The following is a 22,823-nucleotide window of genomic DNA, read 5'->3' on the forward strand; positions in this document are numbered from 1 at the left end:
TTTAAAATATGCAAACATCACTTCTCTTGCTCTGTCACATGTCCCTAAGAACTGCCATCGGGCTTGGCAAATGGCTGCTGCAGCGTGACTGCTCTCCATCTACCTGAACTCCTCTGTAAAAGGTCCCTAAGTTTCCCATTAGTGGCCAATTCACAACTAGCGAAAAGAGTAACAATTAGAAAAACATTTATGCCTCATTACACATCAACATTTATCATATTAGGATATAACATAGCACCAGAGTTTACGGAATTATACCACATTAAAAAGCAAACCTGTCATTTCTTTCTCTCCAGCATCAAATACAGGAATTTATGTCCTCCTCCAGGAGGATGCTGCCAACTGCCCAGTTTTGGTACTTGAAGGAATGGCTGTTCAATACACGTGAAAGTAGAGCGACAATGGCCAGAGGATTTTCTGTTTAAATATACCTCTTACACTACCTGCAGCCCTCTAATTAGCGGTTTGAGAATTTTTTTAGTTTTACTAAGGTACACATTGTTACCTTCTTGCCTTGTATTAGCCTGCCTCACTTCAGGTGTTACTTTAAAAAAAAAGAAATTCAAGTGAATACTCAACATTTACTTGTCACCAATGAAGAAAAGAAACTGCCAGAAATTCAGGTATTGAAATTCTAAGTACAGCATAAAAATTAATGCCGTATGACAGTCATCACAGGATACATTCTCTAAACAACAAAAGACAAACTTCCTCATGAAGCAAACGCAACTTGGTTCTTCTTTGTTTGTTTTATGAAATAAAACAGTGGCATGATTGACAATCTAAAGTGTGATTCATTTTGTTAGCTCTAATAAATTAAATAGGCTCTGAAAGCTAGATGTGAGGGTAGGGACTTCTGTTTCCAACTAACTAACACCTTTGAACTCACTTGGCTGTGATGCTACAACTACGGACAGAAGAAATAGCGCAACGAAATGAACTGTGACGGAGCTTGCAATCCAACCGCAACAAATACCGCCTCGAAAATATTTGGCCTTCCCTCTTCTATATGTCTTTAAAAACACGCTGACCTAAATATCCTGTGGTATAAGGACACCATTACCATTACCGCCACATTACAGGCAGGAAGGTTTGGGTCTTCACAAGCTGCCAGCTGCTGTTCAGCTGTATTACAGATACAAACACATCTCTTCTCTTCGGTCCTTCCTAAAAAGCACTATGGCAAAAGTCGGTGGTCTGCTAATACCACCTGTAAAGGTTTTGAAAACTCCTACCTGGAAGAAAAATACACTGTCACAGAATGACCCATCTAAAATACAGTCAGGAAATTAGGATAAACATATTTTTTTTCCAATGGAAAAGAGCTATTTTGGGGGTAAGTTCTGGAAGTTTACAAGAACGAGCAAGGCTCCTAGCCTTCCTGTTCTTGCATGATTTATGAAAAGAAACTTTTCAGTCAGACAGGCCCGTAATTAGAGATGCATTTGTACCTTAACTCTTCCTTTAATATATGTATTAGTCAGACTTTAAGTGCATCAGCAAAGGTGATTTTAGATACTGGTAAAACATTAATTTATATCATATACTGGAAAAGGAATGTTTGAATATAATTTCAAGGCTGTGACAAAAATGAATTGTATAAAAGAGAAAAAGCTACATCCTAAGTGTCCTGACCTCAAAGTGCTTGTGTTTGCCAAATACACATTAGCTCAGCCTTTACATTTAATATGAAAAAAGCTAAAGTCCTGCCAGCACCTCCTCGCTCAAGTCTTAAAAATGCTAAGGATAAAACTGTCAAAAGAATGAACTCAGGCACATCTACAAACCGTGCAGTTTCTCATGCTAGCACCAGATGTGAAGAGAACCAACCTAGTTTAACATCTGCGTGTTATAACGGGAACTAGGTAAATGCCACATTTGCCAACAAAAATTATCACGACCCTCTAGGACTCCTACGCTGGCTGCACCTCTTGCAGCCCCGGCAGCCCCTCCGCCCTGCGCTTGAACTCCATCGTGGAAACCAAACGCGAGCTGCTCCAAACGGTACGGAAGAAATGTGAACAGCAGGAGTCCCCCAGTGGTAAAAATACCTCAAAGAAACCTTCTCCTCTTCCCTAATATCCGTTATACACTAGTCCTGGAAGCTGGCCAAAACCCTGCTGCTGAACAGCTGCAGGTGGATTTAGAGATGTGTTTTAAGACTTTTGCCACTCTTTAAAAAATAAATAGTCCAAAATAATAAACATCTGAGAAGTTAAGACATTCAAAAAAATCTTTCTAGCTTTCCTGTTCTGAAATCTAAGAAATCATTCCAAATAGGCACAGGAATTTCTGGAATTTTACAGTACTTCTCTGCTACTCTACCATGTCACACAACAAAAAGTTAATACCCCAAATCAGACACTGCACACAACTAAGATCTGAGGAAAATATGATTTGTAAAGCATTACTCTTAAATACCAGTATTTTCTGAGTTTAAACGTATTTCAAATATTGTAAATCCTTTTAAATTCTGAAAACTACACAGACGGCTAAGTAATAAACCTTAATTCTCCAAGACATGCTCCTTGAGCCTCTGATCTTGTTCAACACGTAGCACTCACTCTCAGGAACATTATGAATTGTCACCCTAATCTATCAGTGACTCTCTTTGCCACAGAAGTACAGCCTGCTATGGAGATACAGCAGCTATCTGTTACAAGCACTTTACATGTCTCCCGTTCTGATAGCTGCAGCGGGAAGTAGCTCTTTTCAACCCAGTCCAGGTCCATAATCATTTATTATACCTCTCATTCTGGCTAAAGCCAGAAACTAGTCACTTTACATATTCTACAAGCTTGAACACTGATTTTTACAGAGCAGTCCTGAGCCCTTCAATTAGCGCATATTACTGCTCACGGGGAGCTAACTGTTTGCTCTATTTTATTCTTTGGGGGACAAAATAGTTCCTTCTGTAGCTTGTACATTACGTTTCTCCTCGCAGTCTAGACCAGATATGGCATACTGCCTGCATGACAGGAATTTGTGATTTTTTCTGAACATCCTACAGACAGCAACTTTAGAGAAAACACTGCTATTTATGAAATCGATTTCTTTTGCCTCCTGTTAGTATCATAGGTATAGCCACTTACTGATTATCTTTTAGACACGGTTTTGGTTTTACTATGTCTGTGTAGGATTACATAGATATTTAAATCACAACAGTAATTTAAAATAATGAGGAAAAAGCTCTACATACAGTTGCAGTGCTACAAATACAATTTTGTAAGGCACAAAGGAAGAACACTGCTCATTTTCTTAGCTATGCAAAGTATTGATATTTGTAAGATTTTTACGTTGACCTTTTCTCTTTAAAGCAGAACCAAAAGTTTGCAACATTTAAAAACTTGACTGAATGCAGCAGGAAGGAGCTGACTCTCATTTTAATAATCTGAGGAATTTGTAAGCTTACCTGCAATTAGCATAGGTGAAAGCTAGCCTCAGACTGTATAATTACTGCACAGTAATGCCATACCTAAGCCCTAAAGATGACAGCTTCACAAGTTCAACCATTCTCTGTCTAAAGTGAATAATTTAAAGTAGATAATTAAGAACACTACAGAGCAGCTGCTCACAGTGGATGTCACTAAGTCTGTTTTCAGAAGTATCCATACAGCTTAAAAGATGCCCGGAGATACCAACACATTTTGTAATACGAAATAAATAAAGCTAAGCTGTCACCATTATTCACTGTTTATGGCTGTGGTTATGCCATTAATGATGTCCTTAATATATTGACAAGCTCACCTTTTAGTCGCTAGTTCAAACGCAGTGCAAGAGGGTAATGACCAAAAGTATTTATACTGCATTCACATGGTGAACTACACGGAGCGAGACTGGGGGAAGGGGGCATGTTACAGGCCAGATACCTGAGCTACAGAAATCATCACTGTAATTGGCACCTTTGTTGGCAGCTTCCGCAAGGAGGACAAGGATTGAGTGGGGAGTGAAAAATGACCTACCTACCTTCTCATTTCTAGGAGTCCCAGAGCCCTGCTCCAGCAGAGGGTTGTTTTACTCAGCTCTGCCAGACTGGGCATGTTGTAGGGACAAAAACAATACCATTTCATGAATAAATGAGGCATACAGTAGAATTTTTCTTAAAATAGGTTAATTCTAAATTTATTCTCATGTACGCACTTTAATCTTCCCACAGCTCTTAGGGAAAGGTCAAGGGCATGAAGATAAGATATATTTAGCTATACAGCAGAAATGTATCAAAGAGCTAAATGAAGCTTCAAGTCAAATTACTCTCTATGTATTGAATGGAAAAAAAAAAAAAAAAAACATTGTATGCCTTTCTCCCTAAACATTAATGCGGTAATATTAATGCATTCACTTTCTACTCAAACCACAAGAGCCGTCTAGATATCCCTATGCAGTGCAAAAAAGAAAACAACACCCTGCATTCAACAAATCTCGCACCAATTTATACACAAGATCAAATACACTAACACACCACATTTCTTTACAAGTCTCCTTTAATTTTCTGTTGTGAAGGTGGGACATTTGGCAATGGGAAGAGACATCTCACGCATCAGTAGCCTTGGGGAATGTTTGCTTAGAAGCACACACACAGTTTGACCTCTCAAAGGATCAAAGCAGTTTACTTCATCAGGTCATAAGTGTTATCAACCCCTGCAAGTTTTTGTCTCACTATTTAGGAGACTAAAATTAAGCAAATAGCTTATGAGGGAAATAACTATGGGTTTATGATAAAACTGTAATTCTCGTAACTTTTCATATAAGGCTATAGCAGGTGTTATCCATGCAATCCTTTAAAGAAATCTGACAAGAAAATTTATCAATTTATAAAAGCATTTCAAGTCGTGCAGACACCTTGCTGTCTTCAATCATGTCTCGTTTCATGATGGTGCGTGTGGAGAAAAGACTTGTTTGCCTGGGTCCTAATGGATAACATGAAATACATTCCCATGGCAATACAAAATGAACAACAATAAAAATGATAATTTACTTTGCCGTCAGGTACAGATCCTGTAGGTGTGAAGGAAAGCAAGTAAAGCTGCAGGGGCTGGGTTTTGATTCGGTATTGTATTTAGACATTCTGCAGTAGAGAACTAATTGCGCTTAATCTGCTCAATAAAATTATCTTCGCTGCTATTAGTATCCCAGACTTGTGCTATTATATAATCCTAACCTATTTTTTAAACAGACATTTTAATCTGCTGCTTAAGCGTTCATTAATGCAAAGTCACTGCTGTGCAGAATAGATTCCACTCTATTTGCAAGTGGCAAGCCTGGGGAAGTCTGGGTATTTGGACATAATTCCTTGAAACTACCACCAAAAGATATCATCTTTCTTGATTTTCTTTATGACCATATTCCATCTGGAAAAGAAGATGACTCCAAGAAATGCAATGTCATTTGTAAATATGATATAGCATTACTCAAATAATTAAATGTGATGTATGTGTTCACACATAACAGCTTTTGGACACGATCTTACTTTCTTGTTTTATTTCTGAATCTGAGTAAGTAATCTTCATGCCAACTAACCTAAATGCATGAATTATTTTCCATTTTAAGAATCCTGAGATGCTCAATTATCCGGTACAACTGTCAGCCATTGACTATACTTAATTGCCTGTGCGTTCCAAGTCCATTGCATGTTTATTTATATCACTTGCACAACACAGTAGATGTTTTATGAGACTAGAATAAGATGGGATATGTCACAGTCTAATGCTCTGTGATATGACAGGAATTGTACCTTTTTTTTTTTAATCCTAGTTTTTCAAGGAAACGTAGGTAAGTTAAGTATCAGTCTCCTCTCCCATCTCCACACCCCTGAAGCTCTCAGCAACCTTTTAACCCACAGGACATACTTGGCCACGTTTGACAGAGAACAGGAAATTCTTACAAATTTGATGAAAAACTGCGGGTTTGGGTTGGGAAGATGGACCCAAGTGGACCTGCCTGCTGAGGAAAAAGCAGGTATCTCTCTGGCTCTGAGAAGAAGAAGGTGCCAACCCACACGTGCTTACAGTCTTTCAGCACGTGCCTAACATCCAGCCAGCTGCAACATGTGCTGCCCCACAGAGACCAGTGACGTGGGGCAGAATTAAGGACAAGTGATGAGGGAGTAGCTGTGGAGAGAGCACGGCACAGAGACAGAAAATAGGAGCTCTGTCTGTGTAGAGAACAGGGGGCAGAGAGGAGATTGAGGACTCGAATTTATAGGAAACGGGGCTTTATTAGCTCCATTACTCAGGAACAATTTCTTTTATTAGACCACATTTCAAACTCTTTATATGGAGGGTGAGAACAGTTTGGAGAACGCTGGAAAAAAGCAGAGTTATAGGGCAGCTCTCAAGGAGGAGAGGAGGCGACGCATCAGCGGAGGCACGGGACAGTGGAGGACAGGCAGGCGCCGGAGCACGGAGAAGGGGAGAGCGGGGTAGGGGCAGAGAAGGGCCACAAGGAGAAGCCATCAGGCAGGAGAGCGTGGAGGAGCCTGTCATAAAAAAAGGGAAAGGAAGGAACCGGTTTTGCTGAAGTGAGTTTTAATACTGAATTTAGGGTGCGGAATTTAAAAGGTGGAAAGTGGAAGCTTTTAACACTTTTGAACCTCATCAGCTGCATGACAAAACTTTAATGGGAACATGTATTTTATGGACACCAGACAGTGATAAAATCATATAACCAGTGAATGCAGAAATTCATCTTTATTTATGGGTTCCTACTCAAATTGTTTGAGATCTTCAACTCTCTTTACAACCCATCATTTCTGTGAATTTCTATGCAGGAAGAGCTATCTCTATGCCATTACACTGTGTCATGCATCTCTCATGTTAAATTTTCAGCTGAGTGCAGATTGCACAGGACAATAGCCTGACACAAAAATAGTTGTCAAAGCATCACAGTAACTAAAGAACTATCCAGAAAATAACTTAATTGTGTTAATGCCCTAACTACATCGATAGCACTGTTGCATTAGTTTCACCCAACAGAAATGCAATCATGTCAAAATAAAACCAAAACATTAATATAAAATAATTACAGAATTAGTTTCATCAACAAAAATCATCATCACACTTCTAAAATCAAAGCTGTAAACACATTCCTTTCCAAGGTTAAAATAATACAATGTACAGCTTAAAATAAGAAATGTATGATGCTTATCACAAATAAGTTCTGCCTTGCAACTCAGAAATTCTTATTTCTTTTCATCATATACAGGCATTTTACTCTCAGCGTTTTTAACATACTGTCAACTCCTGACAGATACCACTGGCTTTTCCATTGCTGCCAAAGTTATCCTTGAGAATCAAACACAAATAGGGCTATAAAAGTAAAGTTCTAAAATATTTTAAAATGTTAAGAGCCAGACTGCAAATCACCTGCCAGGAGCTGCACCTTGCTGTGCCATCAAGAGACGGCGAGCTGCAGGATGCTGCTCTTTTTGGCACTGTTCTCTGCATTTCACGAGGGGATGCAGCTTACCGACAAGCCCCCTGAGGAAGACTGCCATAGACAGATGCCTCACCGTCCCTGCTGCACCAGTCCTCCTGGTACCTGCACCACTGCAGCATCCCTATGCTGCCACAGACCTACATCAGAGGAAACACGGGCTTTTTCTCTTGCTCTCACCATGTCATGCCTTCAACTGTGAATGAGACTGCTCCGTCCAACTGCTTATCCCTGCAACACACCAATTTGCAGATACCTGACAAAAATGTAAACTTCGTGGTGAGTTGTTCTGTCCCCCCGAAGCCCACGACTGCTCCTGTTAGCCAGCTCCTTGAAATGGATGCCTCTCTTCCACATGGGTGACCAGACCCTGCTTCCCTCCTCAGCGATAAGCACCCCATCTCTCCAAGTAATTCCACCAATATCTCTGGGATATCGGCAGATACCTGTCCACCTTTGCTCCTACTTCCTAAGAAGTAGTGTGGTACTTACACAAACCATAAGTCTTCCTTACTTACACAACCATGGTCTTCCTAAACAGAAGGATATACAATTTGCTGCTCAAAAGCACATACACGTTTGTTCATTTGATACCCGGTTTACCACGCTATAAGTGAGGCTTTCCTGCAAACATACAAAGGGGATGGCAATTCTGCTCTCCAAAGAGGCTACTTGAGACAAAGCTGTGCTTTGCTGTACATACTGTATGCTAAAAGCAGAATCCAGACCATGCTTACTCAACCAGCTATCTTGCATCACTTTCCTTTGAGGCTTCAGGAGAACACCGCTCTCCTTGGAGTTTCCTTCAAGTCTCCTACATATTCTTTCTTGCTCCTAGCATTCAAGGAGACGTTGAATATTCATGCAGAAATACTCTGTGTTGTATCACCAGATGCTTCCTCCTTCCATGGAATGGATTTCATCCCATTCCCGTGTTGAAATGGGTTGACAAGCCCTGCCCAGACTACTGGGAAAAGCAGAAACTCTGCATTTGCTCAGAAGGGTGCCATGCTAAAGAGGATAGAAATTTTCTTCTAACAAATCTTCAAAGATATTAGAAAAAAGGTTCCTATTATCTCACCAAGGCAAGAAATACAGACTAACCGTGAATATTTATATATTCTTACTTGGTGTTTCGAGGCTTGTTCATGTTCCTGCTGAAGTTAAAGTGTGTATGCACTGCCTTTATAAGATAGTCAATCAGTTACTTCAGCAAGGTACTTAATTCCCCTCTCATAATCAGATCTAGCTTCAAGAAATGCAGAAAACAGGAAATTCAAAGAGCTCCTGCAAGCCAACAGTCACCAAAGTGACACTCTTTTGTGTGAAGTCCAATCTGATTATGGAAATGGCAGAAGTGGAAATCAGCAACTAGTATCTATTCAGCCTTGATAACTTGTTATCTGACTGGAAGCCTGCCTAGTTGTCTCTGCAAAGAAAATCTGCAGACAGAAATGTCAAAGAACATAAACATTGTACATGCTCCTATTAGATTTATTTTTGTCAAACTATTTTCATTTTGTTAAATGCAGCTAAAATAGATGCCCGGGTTTGTTTGTTTTTTTCTTGAAACATGCAAAGGGACACAAATTCTCACTGGAGCGTTACTCCAGATTTACAATTGTAACAATAATATTAAATCTTGGTCCAAAAACTATTATTCTGATTAATACACAGTATCTGAGAAAGGAGAATATAGCTATGCATCAGAGAGTCTAGTGTAGGCAAAATTAACAGTACATTTTTACTTTTCTGTTTCAAAAGCCTCAACCGCACGTCAGAAAACCAGAACTAAGCCAAAAAATTACAACAGGAAACAGAATACATTGTAATCAAATAAAAAGATTTTGATGTGTTATGCTTACTTCAGTGGGAACAGAATCAGATTGCAAGACTCCTATTAACTTAATAGGATCTGGTTTATTGTTTATGAAATTGGGTGAATGAGCAAGGTAAGTAACATGAAATATCTCCTTTTTTTTCCTGAAATTAAAAAATGCAAAAATATAAAACAGAAGAGCTAATAAGAGTATTGCAAACAATCAAGAGAAACAACATATTTAGTAGTTTGCAAATTAAATTGCCTTTGTAGAAACGTGGCACTGCAAATATTCTTACAACGTCTAAAGAACACGTTAAATTAGAAAAATACATAGTATTTGAAATACGCATAGATTTAGGAACAGACTCGGGATTAGAAGCCTCAGGCTGCAGGAATTGGGGATGTCATACAGTATTTATTCATTGCAGAAGCCACTAATTCACATGCCACAAACTCCAAAAAGAAAAAGCTTTTCACTAGGACAGAGACTGTAACATAGATGTATTATTATTATTATTATTTATATGTGGATTCTATAAAAGAAAAGTAATTTACTAAGTAGTAGCAGGTTACTTTTACTTAGTAGAGCACAGCTCTTATGTTAGGACAAGAATTGCGAAAATGGATGGGGAAACATAGTCCACTCTTGACTAAAAGAATTTCAGGATTAGGAAAGCCTGGACAATATTAACACACTATGACACGGTGTTTTCTCATTGTGTACCCTGCGCTTTACAGAAGTAGCAGAAAGAGAAAGGATGGGCACAAAGAATCCTGAAGAGCTTTAAGCACATGGACAAGGAAGCTCCGTTTCTCTGGATCCTGCAAATCCATTTTGAAATACCCTGGTCTTCCTCCCCTGCCTTTGCTCATAGCAACTTTTCCAAAGGAAACGCTTGCAGCCCACCCTCTGTGATGCCTACACCCCAGCCTGGGAAGGATAAAGCAATGGGGAGGACCTGAAGAAGTGTTTTGCATACTGAAGTTCATTCTTTCCCAGCACCTGCTTTCTCACTGGTGAACTCCAATGATACAGGGTGCCTACAAGACTTCCAATAGCTCAGAAGAAGGGGGAAAGCTACTAACCCACTCCTTTCTTCTGAACCACACAGAGATCCTACAGGGAGACCCATCTCCATCTCCACAAAATCCTTAAATATCCCACAGAAAGAGCGTACGTGAAACTGTCTAATTTAAACACCACCAGCACACACATCCTTCTGAAAATTCCATCACTGCTGACTTTTTTATGGTCTCAAATTTTAAATGCAATAAAAGGCCACCTTACTGACAATTATTGTTTGCATTCATACTTCTAGCTTACTCAGTACGGCAGTCAAACCTGCCACCTTCATCTGCTATGCTCCTCACATTGCTCCAATGAGGAATTACACACACCAGTAAGAAGCCCTATGTGCTGTGCTGTCTACTGAACTCTCCTTTTAATTAACAAATTTACCATAGTAAGTATAAAGTATACCCTTTTTTTTTTAAATTTAAGCTCCCAAACACTATCTGCAAGAAGAGATTCCCAAAGTCTTTGAAGAGCAAACAGCCTCTTATGAGAAAAGCAGAATCGGGAAAATATCCTTTTTGAAATACAGTCATAGGAGCCACTTTCTCTCTCATTTGTTGCTGACACAACACGCACTTTGCAAAAACAATTTACTACACTAAGCATGTAACCAACCACAGATCACCAGCAAAACTTCCATGTCTAAGAAACTCAGATTGTTGTTGCACGTTATTTAAGATCATTTTTAATATAGCAAATGTAAAATAAAGAAGAAATGATACACAAAGCTGAAAAAATGGATAATAAACCTGTGATTAACTAGGTAACTTAAAAATGAATCCATAGACATACGTCATCCTAAATATGTTGATCTAAATATTCAGTTCTTTTTAAGATTATGTATTTGGTTCACACCACTTCACAGCCATTGCTTAAGGCTTTTTATTTGGCTTTAGTGACTCTCAGTTTTGAAATAAATGAGACATTTCAGAAACATTTGTTTTGTAAGTATTTCTACAGATAACATGAAGCTAGAGTTTTAATGCAAGGTATTTCCTTACTATATGCCACAGAGATGACCACTACACTGTATCAGTTGATATCAAAATAGTAAGATATCTTTCAGTCATGATGGTCAAATAAAATACAAATTCAAGAGGCAAACTGTTCCCCAAGTAGTAAAAAGCTGTAGATAGCTTTAACAAGTGACAAACTAATTCAAGCGTCTATGCTTACTTTGGTGTGAAACTCAACTCTTAAAAACAAATCAACAGATTTTGCATTCACAGTAGTTGTGATGTAAGTCAATAGCCTTAAAATGTTTTCACCTCTCAGAAGCTGTTAAGGTTTAAGCAAAAATGGTTGTTTAAGCTTTATATCACAGTAAGTAACCCAAATCTGCTACTCTCTGAAACACACACACAGGTCTTCAGTAATTCCAAGGGCTGCCTACTAGCATGGCATTCACAGCCTTGAAGCAGAAGCGCCACATCAGACATAGTGTTTCTAAAGAAAAATCAGACACATATACAGCAAACCAAAAAATAAGACCGCTCTGTACTGGGAAGAGTCACAGCCCTGGATTTGGCAATGTGAGATGTCAGGACTAACTTCTTAGGAGGAGCTGAATTCTAAACTTAAAGCGCAGACAGAAAGGAAGAAAGGTCAAGCTCCTGAATACACAGAACACATTTTCACAAGTAAATCAAACACTGAAATCACATTCCTATTTTAGTCATCTTTTTTACATTACACTTGTCCTGCAAATATAGTAGAGTCAAATACAAAATTCATGCTTGTTATAGTATCTAGATATACGATACCCTGTGCTTAACAACTAGCACTATGATAAATAATTTTGTGGGTTTAGATTTTTATTTTCTATGTTGTTGGACATTGCTTTAAATTTTATATGGAACACTTACCTTGTCTTTATAGTTCTAGATTAATTAAACCACTAGTGCCAGTGCAACGCAGGCCAATTAAAAACAAAACACAAAGCTTCATTTTAATAGTGCAACCACATCATTTGTTCATATTATGTTAATGGGAAATGGAGAGAAACTACAAATTAGTATCAGGTTTAGCAATATATTCATGAATTTTGTTTTAAGTCAACATACCGATGCTTGAATGAATAAGAATGTGGTGTTCTGTTTAAGTAAAGGATGCAATTTTGAACATCTTGCAGCACAGAATTAGGCCAACTTTAACCTCTTTTTAAAACTGTCCTCCATTTCTTAGACTTAGGTATGCTCCAAAAGACTTATATAAATCACAAAATACTCGTGTGAGCCAAACGTCTCCCCCTGGCCCCACGTACCACAGGAAGACGATTACTGTGATTTCCTACACTGTTTCAAAAAAGTAATAATAATTAAAAAAAAAAAAAAACAGCAGAAGGTGCTGTAGTATCAAGCAGTAGGCTTGATATATACCAAGTCATACAGTACCATAAAGTAACCTAAATGAGAGGCATGGGTTAATAGCTGCTTTTAATTGCACACAGGTAACTTCCATGAGAGTGAACACAGCAGCAACATCTGTAAGGATAAATTATTGTATTAGCAGATCAGCTGTTATGACACTACTGCCAACACTGCTTGTACACTTTTTCTAGTTTTGTTTGTTTTTTAAAAAATCAAGACATAAAAATCTTAGAAAGTTCTGCTGTTTGGGGTATGGGCAGTGCCCTGAAAAACTTGAAGACGTGGCAGCTTTAACGAATGTTACATGCAGTAGTAACCACGATGATAAGTAAAGTAACTTTTGCTAATATTTCTCTTTAAGATTGCAATACTTCCAAATACTGATGCTCTTCCTCTTTATTAAAACATCTGTTTGCTGTTCCGTGTGAATCTACGCCTCCAATCCTTTTAAGACTGAAACTTCCATCAAAGCGAACAGGAATTTGTGGTGCACCACTAACAGTGAATGTGTCCTAACTAGTCCACCAGCGTTCCAAGTGGCAGTGGTAGGAAGGACATCACTTGTTGGCAAATACATCATGTTCTATCATCGCACTAAACAGGTAGAAAAACTTATTGCATTTCTAAGATAATTTGTAAGTAAATGTGCAATCTGAAGTATAATGGAAAGTCAGAGTGTACATAGGGTATTTCCACAGAGAAACACTGCAAAGGTAGGTTAGAATTTAACCCTTGGCAGGCTGACCATAAACTTTAAGAAAACAGCCTGGAACTTCTCTACATTGATTTTGTATTCAGTTGTTTGTTGTTGTTTTTAAGCAATAAAAAAATAAATTAAGATTCTTCAGAAATTAATCTTTGCTCTCTATTTCTGCAACAGACTTGCTCACCAAACTCAGATTATCCTTTCAAAGGATGCATGTGATTTGTATCTGAAGCCACATTTTGAAAAGTGACTGAAGGTCTGATTTTCAAAGGCATTAAGATACCTAAAGATGCATTAAGCACTTCGAATTTTTTAAATTGTCTGGGCATCTAACACCTATTTAAATCACTTAGCCCTTCTGAAAATCCCAATGGGCAGTTATCTACATTTTATGTGTCTATATGCCTTTGAAAATCTGTACCATTAAATGCTTAACAACCTACATCCCCCTGGCTTTTAATGAGACTTAAGGTCCTAACAAGTGTAAGTACTGCTCAAAACTGGTCAAGCCACTCTCTCTGGCATTTTTTTTCTCCCTTCTTTTGAAGAGAAATCTACTAATGCTTATCTGTAGCACGTCAGTTAACTACAGCTTTAACACGATCAGATACACACTATGCTCTGCACATTGTTTTATTTGTTTTATGAAACTAAACAAACAGAAGTCCTGAGTATATACTGCATCCTCATAAGACTTCCTGAAACTATGAAAAAGAATATGAATTCCGACCTGTAAACCCTGTCAATGCCAAAAATTCATTGTTTCAATATGATCCAAAATGAGTGTAACTTAATCTGATAAAAACAGTGTAATTTAATTATTGAGCGACATATTCTAATTACTACAAATAAGTTCTGAAAGATAGGCACAAAATAACAGCAAAAATTAAGAGACAAACTGGAAAAAGAAAAAAGTTATAAACTGGCTCCTTAAACAGACAGCAGTTCCAGAAAATATGACAAGCCTTAATTTTGAAATTAATAATTAAAAAACCTGTGTGAAACTATGAAGCATTCCCTTACAGAAACATTTGAAAGATTATCTTCCATTCTTCTTGAATGTCAATGAGAGGTAACTTGCACTGACCACATTCCCAAAAAGGAAATTAGGAACATGGGGAATCAGATTGCCACCTACAGGAAAATTTAGCATTTATTGTCGAGAATGACTCAAGAAGAATACAAATTGCCATCCTGCCAAGAACTCCTTCAGTTTTACTTATTATTTAAAAAACAATTAGTATCTTGCTCAGTGCAACTATATCATTAACTTCTAAACCCAAAAAGTCATTAACATTCCACTTAAGAGGGTTGTGCTCCACAAGCTACTAAAGTTCCATAATTCAACTATAAAGCAGCAGATTAAAAGCATGTTTCGGCTAAAGAATTTTAAGTCTGCTTACCTGATACAATTGGTGCTAGCCTGAATATGTCTGATAGTCTGCTGTTAACTGGTTCATAGGGGGAATCTTCAAGCAAGTCATTTCCTAAAGGCAAAAAATATTTTGAATTTTTTTATACAAGAATTCAGGCTAAGATTTTGTGTTTACTTCTACTTTCAAAATAAAGTTACTCTATAACTGGAAAAGGTACTCTGCTTTAATCCGCTTGTGTGGCTATTTCTCTGTAAACACCTGGAAGAAGCAAGTTGTTTATCCCTGTCACTACTTCTTTTCTCTACTTCCTCCATGGATAAGGTCATAATTTGCAGTAACAGTCTGACATCACCCAGACTGTCCCATCTCAACATGGAAAACAGGACAGAAGCTATAGCAGGGATGTTTTCACCCACATTAGCAGTAGAGCTCTTATTTAGAGGAGCAACCCAGGTGACAGCCAAAAAACTAACATCTTTGGAATAAAACATTCCTAACAAGATGCTGTTGGAAGGGAAACTTAGTTACGATGCAGAAAATGCCCAAGAGTAGTGCAATTTATTATGAAAGTCAGAACACAAATAGATATTGACTCATTAAAATGTTCCAGTTGATGCCTGGATAAATGAACAGAAAGGGATGACTTCCACGGAAGAATGCAAAAGTAGCTACAGAAAAAAAGTTTAATGGGGACCACATGGAAATGGAAGACTGCATCTTCAACTCCAGGGCCAGGGAAAAGCAGGGCCAAAAAAAATGACAGATCTCTCCCAAGGACCTGACTGTTCTCAACAGACTATGGAAAGTTTGCCAATGGCATCAATGAGAACAGAAGTTGCAAGTCAATCACTGTCATATCCCTTTTAAGTGGCACTTCTACCTGGTCTAGGAAGCACAGATCTTTTTTCTGCCTCTGCTTGCCCAGGGAATATTGCTAGTGAATAATGGAAATAAAAACTTTTCCTTAAAACAATGCTCCTCTTCATATTACATTTAACTGTCAGCAAAGAGCTAAGAAATCAGTTTCAGTGTCCTGTGATCTTGTTAGGTGAGTCCTAATTAAGGACTTGAATTATTAGAAAAATGTCTCCAAATGACTGTTTTTGTAGCTTTTGCACTTGCTAATGCCCTTATCGTTTGACTCTGGTTTAGAAAGGTCAGCTGGGTCCCCTGGAGGAAACCCTCATTGTGGATTTCCCAACAACAGGAGACGGAGCAGCAGCTGTTCTTGAGTCGGATGAAAGGTCCTCAGTTTGCAGCTGAAGAGCACAATATGAATTACGAGGTCAGAACCTCAGTTTAGTCTCAGTGGCAGCAGCTAGCTGACGTGAGGGGCTGCGAAATCACACTGCATTAGGGGGAGTGTAATGTTTCTGTGTTTTGCAACGTACCCTGTAAGCTCTGGTACATGCTCCAGTAAATGCGCAGGCAGTTTTTCTCCTTCTTCATGCCCCTCTTACAGCGGCAGTTGTAGAGAGATTTCTGCTTGAGAGCCTCCATGGCGCTTTTGCATTCGTCCTTTGCCTCCAGGCCTGTCGCCCGGCTGAAGTTGCTCTCTTTGCCAGCTACACACTGCCTCAGTGTCCTGTATTTAGTACTACAGCTCTGCTCCTTGAGACATTGATCGCTGGCTTTCACGCAGTCCAGGCGGTCCGCTCCAGGCAGCCCGCTCACTTCTGCGGACAGAAGTACATCTAGAAAGAGGAGACACAAACCAACAAACTCTCTTTGAGGGATGTGGCCGATCTAACCAGGGCTCCCGAGCAGGCATCCGGGAAGCACAAGGCACCTCCTCGCCGCAGGCGGCACCTTGCAAACCTCAGGGTGGTTTCAGAAACCACCTGGGGCTTTCACAGTCTTAGGCAGATCCATTTTAGTGGGAACACAGGGGAAGTGGAGGTTTTGACCCTGCCGGTTGGTTTACAAGAGAACGCAGAAAGGAATGGAAACCCACAGGGGTTAACGTGCCTGACAGCACAAGCGTTCGTTATTCCTTGGATCCACTTTGGCGAAACAAATAACATTCCCGCTCCCGTGCTTAACTGAGGGGTTAAACACTCAGCCTCACTTTCCACAACAGCTTTGCTGTAATTTCAATTACATCCACGAACAACCCGCTTGGAGAGATAAGTATCCCCGCTGATTGATATTAGCCTCCTTTTTTTTTGCGTCAGTCACTTTTTAAAGGCTGTACACAGTTCTGCTTATTCTACGCGTATCTTAAAAGTGGGATTTATGATCCCCCCCTCCATTTCTCTCCACGTATGATGCTTCTGCGGGAGAACAAAGCAAATTACATTAACTCTCTCCTCTCCGCTGTGCCCCCGTCACACTCCCTCAGACACAGGGGCGGAAAGGCAAACACCTCCTGTGGAGAGGGAACCAGCCGGGGCTGCATACCCCTCGCAGTCGGGCAGGTTGCCAGCTCCAGGTGAAAATGTAATCCTTCAGCCGGCTCAGGTCACCCTCCTCACCCCCTAAGCAGCCTTATCTTATTAAGATGAAAAGTTTTCCCGTAACTTGCGAGAGCCCAATTTAACAGGAGGCTACGCAGGCAAGTACCTAAGCGTATAACCTTCTGAGGCTCGAAACGTAGACTGGGCTAAGTGATGTGCGGCACAGCCATAAAAAACTACTGGAAACTTCACTGTTCTGCCTAAGCAATAAGCTGGCAATCATCAGGCATCCGATCCCATAAACCCTATGCCTTGCTTTATGAAGCGATGTACAGAGAAATCAGACCCCGGCAACTTACCCACTAAGGGCAAAGCGAAGTACAGGAGAGCGAGAAACATCTTGCCGTCTTCGGATGGTTTCCCCAAATGAGCTGCTGTGCCACAACAAAAAGGATCAGCGTGTAGATATTCCAAAACCTCCGAGGTCCAAAGACTCCAAGTTCACATCCATTGAAATCGAGGGAGGTTAAAAAAAAATAATAATAAAAAATAGAAAACCACCTCTCTCCTCTTCACCGCTCCCACCCCCGGCGGCGGGAACAGCGACGCAAAGGCTGAGCGGCTGAGCTTTTTGCCTTTTTTTTTTTCCACCCCCTTAGGTTTCAGGTCTGAGCAACCTGAAAACACCAGGGCTGACTTAGCGGGAGCGCCGAGAAGTGCACGCCCGGCTGTGGCTGTGTGCGAGTGAGCAGCGGCAGCGGGGCACCGGCGCCGGGCGCCTCCTCGGGTGGGCAGCGCCTCTTCCCGGGGAGGGACCGGGCGTGCACGGGGCGGGGGGGGGGGGAAGAACGAGACCCGGGGCGAGCCGCTGACAGCCCCGACGAAGACTCCCCAGGGTGCTCGTCCCCTCCCCAAACCCGCAACTTTATTTATTCGCCTGCCGGCGGTGCCACCCCTCGCCCCCGCCGCCGGGGCTGGGGCTTTGGCAGGGGCAGGTGCGGCGCCGCCGCCGAGAAACTTTGGCCGGGGAAGCCGTGACGGGCGGGCGGGCAGGGGGCGACCCGGGAGGGTTTCTGAGGGGAAGCCGCCGCGGAGCCGAGCGAGTTAGGGGCAGGGCAGCGGGTGCCGTGCCCGCACCTCAGGAGGCAGACCCGGCTTCCCTCCTACCCACGCCTCCACAGGGGCCCGGCGGCGGCGGCCTCCCCCTGCCGGCCCCGAGGTGGCCGCCGCTCCTTGTCCCCTCAGCCCGGCCCCGGGGCACCCCGCGGAGGACATCGGCAGCGCCCCCTCACGTCCCCCGCTCGCGGCAAGTGGCCCTCGCGGCGAGGCTGTGCCTGTGGTGGCTTCCCCACAGCTGCTACCGTGTAGGGCTGCCCCGAAACCCAGCAGAAGGCAGTTAGCCGAAAATAGCGCCGGTTTCCAGACCTCCTCGTTTTCAGACGCGGAAAATTCGATTCAGGTGTTCTTAGGTTTTGGCTGCAGCCAAATGTTTTCTCTTTGAAAAGGATCAGTATGCGCTGTACTTGGCAATTTTGCGAACAAGCTGTTTGGCCCGTTTGACTTGGGGAATGCGCTTCTCCTCGCAACAAATGTTGCCCGAAGGTATCTGCTGCTCCTTCTGAGAAGGGAGATGATCAGGCTGGCCACTTTTACAGAGAAAACTGAGTGGCAGATGGAGCTAGACTGTTGTCAGGTACTTCAGAAACACTTACTTAAAAGCCTAGCATATGCTGGGGTATACAGAAAATACACCAGTCGCAGAACCTTGCTGGGTGGAAGCTCTTTTTTTCTGGTTTTCCGCTCCTGCCACTTTCTCTTAACAGGCGGAGCTGTATTTCCCTGAAAACAGACAGATGAACCTGTCCAGAGTACTGATTCTCCCCAAGAAGTCACAGTCCTGATCTCAGGTTGCAACTGACCAAGTCACAACTCCCTGTGTTTTGGTTGTTTAGTATGAGGGGACATATGCTATCTGTGGTGAAAAAAAATCTTGTTATCTGCTGCATGTACAAGGATATCATCGTCAAAGAGAAAGAGAGACAATGGCCAGATTTTGGAGTGTTCAAAGATAACTAGAAAGTGCTAAATTGGTGATGGCACTGTTGATAGAAGTCAGTCTCAGCTTTTGAAGTAGCTGCTATACAAGCAATGCAACAAGCTGGCCTTCCAAACACTTCTGTATAAATTGAAGTGAGGTACAGAGATGATTACTTCTTCACTGGCAATTTTAACATCTTTACGGCACGCAAAGTTACACAAATTATTTGGTACAGCTTGCTATAGAAGCTATTTGTATGTCTAATAAACAGGTAGGTTAATTCACCTATAATTTTGAGGTGTAAGTCAGGAATAGCTACAACATTCATACCAGAGCAAGGCAAGCAAAAGTAAGACTGAAATCCAGACCACTATTTGTGAAACCATTCATGCATTAATGTTCTGAATACATACATATGTAAGCACACACATACACGCAGTATTATTTGGTATATAAAACCAACACACTGCACAGCCCTGCATTAATAGTGACTTTTGCTGTTATAAAACACAGCTTTTGTGGGGTGTTTACTATTACAGTGAAATTGAAATCATGTTTTAAAAGTGTTAAAAATAAAAATGTTACTGGCAGTTCAGAAATAACAAGACATCTGGAAAAGCATGCATCCAAAATGCTGAAGATTGTCACTAAACACTCCTCTTGCCAGTCTTTGGTTCATCTCTGAAAAACTAGCATTCAAAGTTAAAAAAGGTTAAAATTTCTTAATCCAAAAAAGTTTTAAAACACAACTGTGTTCTAAAAACAAAATCCAAGGAGAAAGTCCATGCTACATACAGTTGCTCAATGTCCAACCACTGCCTTTTTTTTTTTTTTTAATCAGGACTAGAGGCATGAGAAAGCTTATTGCATATCATGAGAACAATTGTACCACAGCATAAATTACTATTTTATTTTTCTTTTGGAGATGGAATTTGTTATAGTTTTTGTCAACTTATGTCCAGTATTCATTAGTCTCCAGATGCCATCCTTTCCGTTTATGCCTAAACTAATACTGAGACCCTGGCAGCAGTGAGACAACACAAGTACTTAGCTCTCTTCGTAGAGGATCACTGTGGTTTTGGGTAGCTGAACCGAACTGATCACTCGTGTGTTGGACTCCTGTCCCATCAACACTTGAGGTACGCAGCAAATTCCAAGTGCCATTGTATACATATATCTTATGTATACTCTCCTGCAAATCATAGCTACAAACCATTTTCAGGGTTTTTAAGAATTTACAAAGGTCCCAGCCTGAAAATACCCCAAGCTGGAGTGCCTCCCGCTGCAGAACGCTGGAGCTCCACTGCCCACCTCACCCACTGCCAGAAGTCACTCCTGCTTCGGTGGTGACTTCACTGACCTAATTCCAGACAGGTTATGGCAGTAGTACCCAGCCCAATCTGTAAATTCAGTAACTAGCTAGACTTTGTTTATCCTCAGTGGAGGATGTCAACAATAATGTGAATTGATAGCACTAGTTTTATCTGGAGCTTTTATTTATTTTACTTCAAACAATTATCCCCTACAGGCAAGCAAGACAACTGACTCACCAGGGAGCTGAAGCCTGCGGTATGGCCACCCACTATTTCTACATTTAAGATAGCAAGAAGAACAAACAATGAAGTAAGTTATTTATGAGAAAGATCCCTTTCCTCATCTTGAGAAAAATCATCAGCTGACATATCTGCCACTTTTTCATTGAAACCGCCTAACCCACTCTGTGGCAGGAGTCATAATCCCTATGCTCTTTTCATGATCTTTTCCACTTGCCTTTTACCTCCTCTGGGGTAAAATTAAGTCCATGGGTGCTTTGCTGTTGATTTTGGTCAAACCGTGGTCCACCTTACCATTTGTATGCGACAACCACCCAAGCCATGAGGCTCTTCAGTAAAAGTATTAAAAAAAAAATGTAATGTGAACATTGTAAAGATATTTAAGCTAGTTTTCTATTCTATTGGTTGATTTTTACTAAGAAGTTCCAGAACAATGAATATAACATAACAAATATAAGGTACAGCTGGTAGGGACAAACATTTCATTACAAGACAGATGACAACATAATCACTGCTGAATTATTGTTTAAATGCCATTACAATATAAATAATGTGGAAGACAGAACTAACTTCCTGAGCTACTTACTGCCGGCAATAACTGCTATTTCTTCAGGTCTTACATAATTTTAGACTCTTGGTTCTCTGTAGTTACCTACATTAGCTGGTGTTCATTAATTGAAAACTTTTAATAAAGAAAAGGCATAGTAATGAGGAAGGAAGGGTTATTTGCTGTTAGAGATTCTGTGGGGAAAAAAAAAAGCCTGTGTTTTTTTTTTTTGGTTGTAGTTGTTGTTTTTTGATTTTTTGTTTGTATTTCCAAAGTCAAGAACTATGGGCAGATTGAAGCTTCTTGCCACTTACAGGCTGCACCTAAATGCACTGAATACAGGAACAGCATCAAACCCCATCTCTAGTCAGGGCCATATGGTACTTTAGGCCAGTCATACAAGAAGTGTGAAGTCAGAATACTGTTTTTTCTGTATTCAATCATACTGGATTTCCTTCTGCCTCCTCATTTGCATGTAAATTAAAGGTTGACAGCAAACTCTCAGAAGGGTGTCACACGGAAGAAAAGCTGACTCAAATGCTAGTTGATGTTGTTTTGCAGCTAGTCCTGTGTGCAAAAGCTGCGGCGCTGGAGCACTACGTTAGGTTGTTCTGGCTGGCTGCAGTTCAGATGACAATGTAATGGCAAGCTGACAAAAAGGTCGAATTAATACATTGACTGGACCACAGCTAGCCAGCTAATTCCCTCTGCCACCTCTGCCATAGACCTCCTTGTAAAGACAACCCTGCAAGAAAATATTGAAGTTGGAGCCATTGAGCCAGAGGAAAGTTGCACAGTATTATCTGTGGGCCCAGCAGGTATGTGGAGACGCAGTATTTTGAAATAAGAACAGTGCCATAAACTTTACATGTAATTCTTTGGGGAAGGAAAAGGTGAAGCAAAGCTGAAGCTGAATTAATGAGTCAGATATAGCAGGTGGGGGAGAGCAAGCGACTGATGGGAATAAGGCTGTGTGCCATGAGAGCACAAGAGGTAGTGTTTACACAGGAGGTTTTATTTCATAATGAGAAAGGGAGGATGGAAAAGTTAGAGAATTACTAGGGACTGGGGGAAGAATCTGCACTGCATCTTCTTTTTGTCTTACATATATCTGCTTACCATAAAGTCAAAGCACCTAATGGTGGGAATAAGGCAAAAAGGATTTGCTCAAGGCATTAAAGTTTTCTAAAGGACAGATTAAATAACAGTGCTCCAAAAATCAATTTTGAGGGGCTTATGAAGCCTTGAATGGGCTTTTGCAGCACAAAAGCAAGATTGAGTTTTTACTGAACTTGTCATTTATTTGGGTTTACAGCTTTCAGCAAGTATCAGGAAAAACATAAAACAAAAGCAAAGTAAACAATGAGCATTCACACAGTAATCAAATAAAAACCATGTGGAAGCGCAATCCAAATTACTGAGTGACCTAATTCATGCAAAAGTATAAGAAAATAAAGTTCCCAGTTGCAACGAAAAGAAAAAGAAAAAGAAAAAGAAAAAGAAAAAGAAA

The 22,823-nt window shown here is 40.6% G+C and overlaps 1 protein-coding gene across 5 annotated transcripts in view; it reads right to left on the reverse strand.

Annotated features, from left to right (window-relative positions):
- Positions 1–19,280, reverse strand: part of GFRA1 (GDNF family receptor alpha 1) — a 147,634-nt gene extending 128,354 nt beyond the window's left edge. Inside the window, exons 1-4 of one of the 5 annotated variants that reach the window (XM_080597630.1) lie at positions 18,313–19,280; positions 17,535–17,606; positions 16,171–16,473; positions 14,807–14,890 (exon numbers count right to left, since the gene is read on the reverse strand). In XM_080597630.1, coding sequence (XP_080453756.1) covers positions 14,807–14,890; positions 16,171–16,473; positions 17,535–17,574 — 427 coding nt within the window. In that variant the 5' untranslated portion in view covers positions 17,575–17,606; positions 18,313–19,280. The other 4 variants (XM_080597631.1, XM_080597629.1, XM_080597628.1 and 1 more) reach the window with 4 other exon arrangements.
- Between the last annotated feature and the right edge of the window lie 3,543 nt (positions 19,281–22,823).

Source organism: Anser brachyrhynchus, assembly GCF_964034855.1.
Source record: "Anser brachyrhynchus genome assembly, chromosome: 6".
NCBI classification, from domain to species: Eukaryota; Metazoa; Chordata; class Aves; order Anseriformes; family Anatidae; genus Anser; species Anser brachyrhynchus.